This window comes from Lepidochelys kempii, chromosome 24 (assembly GCF_965140265.1).
Source record: "Lepidochelys kempii isolate rLepKem1 chromosome 24, rLepKem1.hap2, whole genome shotgun sequence".
Taxonomy (NCBI): Eukaryota; Metazoa; Chordata; order Testudines; family Cheloniidae; genus Lepidochelys; species Lepidochelys kempii.
In genome coordinates, this window is record NC_133279.1 from 6,484,663 (window position 1) to 6,493,582 (window position 8,920).

Below are 8,920 nucleotides of genomic sequence, written 5' to 3' on the forward strand. Positions count from 1 at the left end.
TCTTAAAGCCCCATTCTGCCTTCCGGTGTACCCCAGCTCCCATCTACTTCAGTAGAACTTTGGGGGGCACAAAGAATATAGAATCAAATCCCTTGTGTAAATATGTAAAACAATCCTGTTTAAAGGCTTGATCCTATGCTCACAGAAGTCAATGGAGAAGCTCCCACTGACACTAATGATGTGGGGATAACAGAGCAAGTAATTCTCCACAATAACCCAAAAGAAAACAATTTATTTAAATATGTGGTGTCAAAAAGGTTTTCACTTAACACTTCGAGCTTCAAATGCTTTAATTGTATTCTATGTGTAAATAAACAGTCTTTGTGTTGGTTATAATGGGAGTCACCAGCGATATTTTGTCACAAAACCGTGGACCATAATTCATTGTTAACATTCCCTTCCCCGTTGCGCCCATGAAACCACTCCCTGCTTTGGAGATTGGTACATTTATAACAAGTTGTAATTTAAGCCCAGCCACCTCACATTTTAGTAATTAGTAAAGTGCAGACGTTAGACTCAGAAATTCTCTTTCACTTTAATTTTCCCCTCATGCATAGCTTCTTTAAACCCCATAAATAATTTTGTCAGACCATGTCAGTTAAAAAGGGACTTTTCATTTCTTGTACCTCACAGCTGCATACTCGGTCTGGAATAGAAAAAGGAAAGACCAGATATTAATATTCTTAATGCGACTCTATAATCTCATACATTTAACTAGTACTACTTATTAGGTAACCAGACAAAAAACTAAATTCTACTCTTACTCACACTGTTGTAAAACTAGAGTAACTCCTCTGAAGTCAATGGAATTCAATTTTATGTTAATGTAAGTGAGAGTAGAATATTGTGCAGAAGCGTTTTACAGAAAAGAGGTTAGATTCAGATTCATCTACACTGGTGTAAATCCATAGTAACTTCACTGAAGTCAATGGGCTGTTGCAAATGGCAGAGAAATGTGATCCCAAAGATGGCAGTAGTAACCACAAGCTAAATTCTCATCTCCGTTACCACAAGAAGTCAGTGGGATTGGAGTTGCATCAGTGAATCTGCTACAAGAATTAGATCGCTCCCTCTTGTTAGAGCTGTTCCATTCTAAATTCCTATTTTCACTCTTCTTTCCTTCTCAAAATTCCTAGAAGGATTAAATGTTTTAACGTCTAGTCTGGGCCCTGATGTGATTTTTTTTTAAAGTGTGCAGACCATTAGTTGGCCTGCTTTTGAATTATGGGAGAGTGAACAATATTTTGGCCAAATTCTGTCAGACCAATGTTGATCTGAGTAATTCCACTAATGACAATGAGGGGGTAACTCGATTTATAACCATGTAACTTGGAGCAACATTTGGATGAATGTGACCAATTGTTCAGACTTTTTTCTTTTTTGGTCCATGTAAAACTCATAAAGAAGCATAAAAACCACTGCTTCATCCTCCACTTGGGCAGGCGGGAATATGGTAATAAAATAGCAATTCTGCACTGGCAACCCTAAAAAGCAGTTGCTGTCTACATTAGGAGGGAAATGAAAGGACAGCTTCTTCATGTGAACGTCAGAGGAAATCAGGTAGTCGGAATGTAGCCACCAATGTCAGAATTTGGCCAGGACGCTGAGTTAACATCCGACTCATATACTGTATCTTTCCGACGTGCCAGTGGCTAAAAAAGCACTTTACCTGTGGAATGTGCCTCATAGGTATTTGATTCCCTGTTTGCACAGCTCTCCCTGCTGGAGAAGAACAAAAGGACAGTTATAGGGATATGTGATGAATGGTTGCTTCCTAGCAGATAGAGTTATAAACAAGTTACCTCTGGTTGGACACTTTCTGAAGAGCAGGATCAGCAGCTGGATGACGACAAGGATGAAAATACAAGACAGCCCAACATATAACACATCATTGCAGTTTTCTTTCTGGGCCTCATCTGCAGAGAGGAAAGAACAACGTTAGGTGCAGAGCAAAGATTTGTTAGTGGAAAAAATCCCCCGCAAAAGAGTGGGTCCGTGTCATCTACTTCTCATGGAAGGCCGTGCACAGCGAAGGGAGGCCTTTCCTCCAAAATCCTCCATCTCAGGTCAGGTCATTGTCACACTCCCCACCTGGAGGAGGCGCCAGTGGGGCTAGTTGACCACTTGGTGCAGGATTCAGGCCATTGGTAGCCCAAGGCAAGCTAAGTCTTTTTATTTATTAACTCTGCTTGCCTGCACTGTAAATTATTTTATCAAGAGGTGATTTATTTCAGCCTAAGAATCACTGATCCAGTCTGAGAATCTCTGTTCCACTGATGACTAGAGTGAGTTAAACTGAATTAGAATGAAAACCATTTTAGGGAGCATCGAAGAATCATAAATGTTAGAGATAGCAAAGGCCTGTGATTGTGGGTCTCCTGTAATTCACCTCCCTGGCTAGTCCCTACAGTACAATCACTAGTGCTCTATCTAGTCCAACTTTAAATAGGGCTTCAACCTTGTCACTTGAGAGACACTCCCACAACTCAATAGATCTCATTATCGGGAATCCTGGATATTCATCCTACTTTTTCCTTTGCTCAGTTCACTCCCATTGTCCTAGTTATTCCATCTCAGAGCCCCCCAAACCATTCTCCTGTCTCCTTGGCATTAACACTCTTCAAACACTTGTAGAAGAAGTGCTTAGATAGCGCCTGACCCAAGACTGACTGACGTCTATGTAGGGTGACCAGATGTCCAGATTTTATAAGGACAGTACTGATTTTTGGGTCTTTTTCTTATATAGGCTCCTTTTTCCCCTCACCCCCTGTCCCAATTTTTCACATTTGCTGTCTGGTCACCCTAAGTCTATGTAAATCTTTCCATTGACTTCAATGGGCTTTCAAGGAGGCCCATTAGGAGAAAGATCTAGGGGCAGTTTTGCCACAGATCCCTCTTCTTACCACTGCTCATTGAATAAAACAGAAAAAATGGTTTTAAGAGAGAGCGAGGAAAAGCGGGTGACAGGGGAGCTACCAGAACGTTCTTTCAGAATTTGATGCCGTGGCTGTGTTGGTCCCAGGATATTAGAGAGGCAAGGTGGGTGGGGTCATATCTTTTATTGAATCCGCTTCCGTTGGTGAAAGAAACAAGCTTTCGAGCTACACAGGCCTGAAGAAGAGCTCTGAGTAGCTCAGACTTGTCTCTTTCACCAACAGAGTTGGTCCAATAAAAGATATTACCTCACCCACCTTGTCTCTCCCACAATTCAAGCCCTCTAGGTAGTTTTTATACCTGTCCCCACTCCCCCTATTTTAGTTATTTAGCTCAGCAGTAACCCTTTAAATCTGTATATTTGTCCTGACTTGAGGTGAAATTTTCACCAGACACCATATATAAATGTCTTGGGAGAGAGAACAGGTTAGATAGGATACGATACTCGACCTGTTTCCTTGGAGACTGTAGCATTGATGCTTCTCCCTGTGCTGCTCTCCTTGGCTGTACAAATGCAGTTCGTCTTCTGGTTCCACGTCGCAGAAGGGATTGTCATTAGGCTCCAAACACTAAAGACCCCGTTCCCGTCTATGGTTCCAGTATCCATCTGACCTTCAGACACTTGCTCACCAGTGTCCCAAAGAACAGCACTCCAGAGAGGAGTGAAATCAGAGAGCAGGCAGAGCAGAGGAATGACGGGGGGAAGCTCAGCATCATCTGGGTTGGAGGGAACCAGGATGGAAAGGCTCGGCTCAGAGGCATCTAAAAGAGAGTTGAGTCACCCAAACTAGAGATTGGAAAGACCTGTTACCGGTATCTCAGCTAGTCCCTACCCAGCTCCTACCCCTGCCAGTGGAGAATAGTTTAAGTATCTAGTGCATTGTCTAGTCTAGTCTTACATGTCTTAAATGGTGGGACTTCCCTTGCATGAAGGGGATTTCTCTTATTAATTTCATCCCATTACACTCCTTCGTCCCACTCCAATCAGTTCCCCTAGGTTCTTGATGGTCTCAATATTCTGAATACCTGCAGAGGGTAGACACTTCTTTACTACACTGTATTCTTATGTTCAACTCCTGCTGAGCTTCTGGAGGAAAAACGCTTCCCTGTGAAACCACACGGTGGGAATCCTTTCATGAAGCTCAGTGAATGTCTGGTAAAGAGCTGGATTAATAAAGTTTTTTAAGGCCAGCAGGAAGAGGCATTAGGGCCCAGGCTCAGGTGGTTTCCACGAGGTACAATCCGTGAGCGTGACTATCAGAAGGTAGGACAGTAATAACAGCTGGCGCTGATGCACTTCTCATCAGTAGTTAGATATCAAAGCACTCTGCGAGGCGAGTAAGAGTCATGACCCCATTTTAGTAGCAGAGTGATGGGTGGGCAATGATTCAGGATTACCGTCCAGGTTTCCTAATTCACAGTCTCATACAGTATCCACTACCTAGATCATTCTGCCTCTCAGCATAAATACTGATGACTTAAAACTGAAACGGGGCGGAGGGTGGTCAGATAATCACAACTGCAAGATTCTGTCTCAGAACCAGGGCCGTAACCAGGATGGGGCAAGCGGGGCAGCTGCTCAGGGCACAAAGCTACAAGGGTGGAAAAATGGGGTGGAAAGAAAAGATCAGATCCCTCCTGGCCCTTCAGCTCCCTCCCCACGAGGGCCCCAAAGCTCTGCCAAGCCCTTCAGGGGCCTTCAAGGTCTCTCCATACCTGCCTCCCAGGCTCCCCTTCAACCACAGCTCTTGGCTTCCCCAACTCCCCCCACAGTCCCTCAGTCACTGTCCCCACCTGCTCCCCTGCACCTGCCCCGAGCCACCCTTCTCCTTGTTCCTGTCTCTCCCCTGTAAGCTCCTGTCTCCCAGCTCTCAGACCCCCTGGTGTCCCCACTGCTGGAGCTGCCCAAGCAGGGAATGCAGTCAGCTGTCCCCGGCCTCTGCAGCGGGTGCAGCACCCCCAGCCTGATCTGGAAGCTGGAGGATCCCCAGCACAGCGAGCCCCTCAGCCTGGCACTGGATGGTGCAGGATGCCAGCAGCAGCAGGGGGCTTATAGGCGTGGCTCATGGTCTGGGCTCACGGCAGAGGCTGGTGCTCAGGGATCTGGGCTTGGAAGCTCAGCTCAGTTCTGAGTCACCGCAGCACCCAACAGCCATTTTTATCCCTGCGGGAGCCTGGCTGGAAAATTCTCCGGCGCAGTAGGAGGCAGAAGGGCCGGGAGAAACATGACTCAGTTGGACTCCACCTGCCCTGACCCCGCTTGGCTGTGGCTTGCCTTGCAAAGGGCTGGGGCAGCTCTCAGGGATCGACTCTGGAGCCAATGGCTGGGCCATCCCCGCAGCAACCGCAGCCAGTCCAGCCACCAAGGCAAGACAAAAGCCAGTAGGGCTTGCCCCAGGCGCTAAAATGCCTAGTTACAGCTCTGCTCAGAACCCCGCAGACCCCTGGAATTGTCCCACTGGAAACTCACCTGTGACAATTAGCCTGGTCCCATTCCCAAAGTTCGGATGTACGTATACAGCAACGCCACAGTAATACACCCCAGAGTCATTTCTTTGTACGTTACTTATAATCAGAGTAAACGTTTTTGCCGGAATGTTCACTGTACTCGAGTATTTTTCATGTGGAGCTGAAGCAGACTCATAACTCTGGTAAATCCTGTGCAAACTTCCATTCTGAAGCTCTTTGTACCAGTATATATACTGACTTGTTGAAAGCTTACAGTCTATCCGTGCAGTTTCTCCAGAGGCCAGAAAGATCTGTGCTGGGCTCTGCTGGATCAATATCCCTTCCCGTGAAGTAGTCACTATAAAAAGGAACACAAAAACCTGAATCCAATAATCACTTGTAAGAGACTAACCCGTTGCAATATATTCAATATAACACATCATCTGCTCCAAGCAAAATGACCATTGTTTTAAAAATGGGGGGTGGGATAACTTTATTTTTGTACTTACGCATTTTCTTCGGATTCAAATACACTGTAGGAAAATTGATGTATTTTAGACTAAACAGACGTTGCTGACATTTTTTTTTTCTAATATAGTATTTTTGCCATATTGTCAAGTGTAGCATAGCTGTAACACAAACAATAATCACTCTGCACCCATGGATGCTAATCAATCCCTTTGCACATCTACATCACCTCTCATGCAAAGACATTGAAGCACTTATCACAATTAATTAAACCTCCCAATCATACTACTGAATAATATTTAGGGTGACCTGACATCCCGATATTATTGGGACCGTTCCAATATGAGGGGCTTTGTCTCATATACACAACTATACCCCCACAAAAAAAAGTGTCCCGATTTTTCACACTTGCTATCTGGTCACCCTAATAATATTTGGCACTTAGAACCTGTCACATGATAATCAAACTGCTTTGCAGCTATTAATGAGTTAAGCCTCACAGTGTTCCTGTGAGATGATGAAATATTATCCCTGCGTACAGATGGAGAAACTGTATCACAGGTATGTGGAGAGATTTGGACAGGATCCCACAAATCAGTGACATGATTTTGATATTCTCTGTGTATATATAAAGCCTGCTGCAGTTTCTACGATATGCATCCGATGAAGTGAGCTGTAGCTCACGAAAGCTTATGCTCTAATAAATTGGTTAGTCTCTAAGGTGCCACAAGTACTCCTTTTCTTTTTGCGAATACAGACTAACACGGCTGTTACTCTGAAACCCATGATTTTGAATAGAACCCAGGTGTTCTGACTCCTGGGTCCTCTGCTCTATCCACTAGACTGCAGTCTCCGATTCATATTAACCTTGAGTCAGAGTTAAAAACAATAAAATGAATGTTATTTGACCAAAATTGTACATGAAAGGCAGTGCTTTATTATCTTAGACCTTCAGGCTTAAAATCATCTCTTTGATTACCTATAAAAAAAGACCAATGCCCCTGGAAGCCTATATAAAATACATGAGCATAAAAGAGAACTGGATTTTGAACAAAAATCCATTACAGTATCCAAAATGTTAAACTATATTCAAGGTGTTGTGGGGAGCACAACGTAATATTTCATTACCTCTCTTAGTATTTTAGTTGGTGAACTAAAACCTATGACTGTTTAGCTCTCCCCATCACCTCCTCTTGGTGTTACCCGCATTTCAGAAGATCTTTGCACATGAAAGTAATTTTTTGTAGCAAGGTAGAAAACAAACATGAAATATCAGGCTAAAATACTTACTCCGCAGACAGAGTAGAATCACCCAAGCTATCTGGTAGGACATTTTCTGGCTTTCTTCAGTCATGCAAATTTGATGCTCTGAGAATGGTAGATGCCTGTTAGTTAATGGATCTCTTGATGAAAGACTTTATCACGTGGAGAGGAAGATGTCATATTTCCTCTTAAAGTTCTGTGGGGGCAACATGTGTGACAAAGGAGAGGGCCAGGAGATATGAATAACTGCATTCAAAATCTTATTCTGACAGCCAGCAGGGCAAACCTGGGGAATAATATTCAGCTGCCTCTAAAATTAATTACGCAGTAAATTCCGGGTGTAACTGTGTGACAGCAGAGTATGTATTTTAAAAGGAATCTTTCTTCTCATATCTGGATGGATGGGACAAGCCCTTCTTTGGACTGAAACTTATGTGGATTATTTTCTGTGCTTCAGGGTTTCAGACATTCATACGTATTTGGGGGATGTTCGCCCCAATAGAAAGAGAATAAGGGAAATCATTGAAGCGGTTGTCATGCACTATGGAAGTGTGGGAAATGGACAAAAATACATTAGCTTGTTTGTTTAATTATTATTGCAGATGAAATAAACGTTTTGGGAAGAGATCCTGTGGGAAAGGAAGTGTACCAATATATAGATGAAAAGTGGAGTTGGTTTTGTCAAATATATGAAGATGGGTTGAAAAAAGAAAAACACAGGAAGAGTGAGGATGGCATATTGTAGACCAAAATTGGGAATTAGTACATCTAAAAGAGTATCTCATTATGTAGCTGTCATGACAGCCAAACTAGTAGCAACAATGTTAGTGTTAAACTGAATCTGAGATATACGCCCAGCAGCAGCGGTCATTTTCTAAAATTCAATCTCTGGTCTTAACGGTGATAAAAAAAAGGTGTCTCAGTAGGTAGACGTGATTTAATCAGTGAAATTATATTTCCAATAACAGAATTAGTGCAGATGGGGATACATGTAGCATTAGTTTGGATCCCAGTGCATCTTGGGATAACGGGGAACAAAATGGCGGCCAAAGCAGTGCAAAATGCTGTAAGAAATGGAAGGATTGACATAGTAGCAATATTCTTGAGTAAAGAGGAATTCAAAAGCCAATACAGACAAATTTAAAAGAGGAATGGCAAAAAAACTGGATTCATGAAAAAAGAGGAAGATGATTTTTTTTGACTTGTGCCCTAGAGTTAAGGATGATGACATACTTCAGGGCCTGAAGTGCTTTTGTTTTGAGTATTAACTGGCCATTGTGCCCTAAACAAAATTCTTATTCAAATAAATGACACAAAGATGAACTAACTTCACTCTGTACGGTGGAAGAATCAATTGATCACCTTTTACGGGTGTGTCAGGGTTTTCAGAAAGACAGGGAAAAGTTTGTTGAGGAATTCGAAAGTCTTAGATAAAAAACCCACCATTATGTTGTTTAGTAAAAGTATCAGGAAATGGAATATTACTAAAAAGGTGCTGTTACATTCTGGGAAAGACACGGGCAGAGCGAGAGGCTATAAACCGCTAAGTATGGAGGAATTACAGCGGGAGGTGGCTTGACTATTCTGCTTCGCCATAAAAAGAGAAAAAGAAAGAGGCTGCAATGGAAGTAGTCTGCAGTAACTCCCTGGAAGAAGGGAGTTTGGGCTGGTAAACTCAGAGAGATGGGGAGGTAAGAAGATAAGAGCAGGGAAGTAGGACAGAGTCCAGGGGAAACAGCAAAGGGGTCTGGGTGCAAGCAGATATAGGGTCCCTGGATTGGAACCTGGAGTAATGGGGAGGTGGGCC

General features: G+C 43.3%; 1 protein-coding gene across 1 annotated transcript; it reads right to left on the reverse strand.

Moving 5' to 3' along the window:
- Window positions 1–543: 543 nt before the first annotated feature.
- On the reverse strand, window positions 544–5,895 carry LOC140902901 (immunoglobulin kappa light chain-like). The gene is made up of 6 exons (XM_073323492.1): window positions 5,892–5,895; window positions 5,405–5,740; window positions 3,385–3,696; window positions 1,803–1,916; window positions 1,670–1,722; window positions 544–646 (listed from the first exon to the last, which is right to left on the reverse strand). Exons 1-6 carry the CDS (start codon window positions 5,893–5,895, stop codon window positions 614–616), a joined length of 852 nt encoding a protein of 283 aa, XP_073179593.1. The 3' UTR covers window positions 544–613.
- Window positions 5,896–8,920: the final 3,025 nt, after the last annotated feature.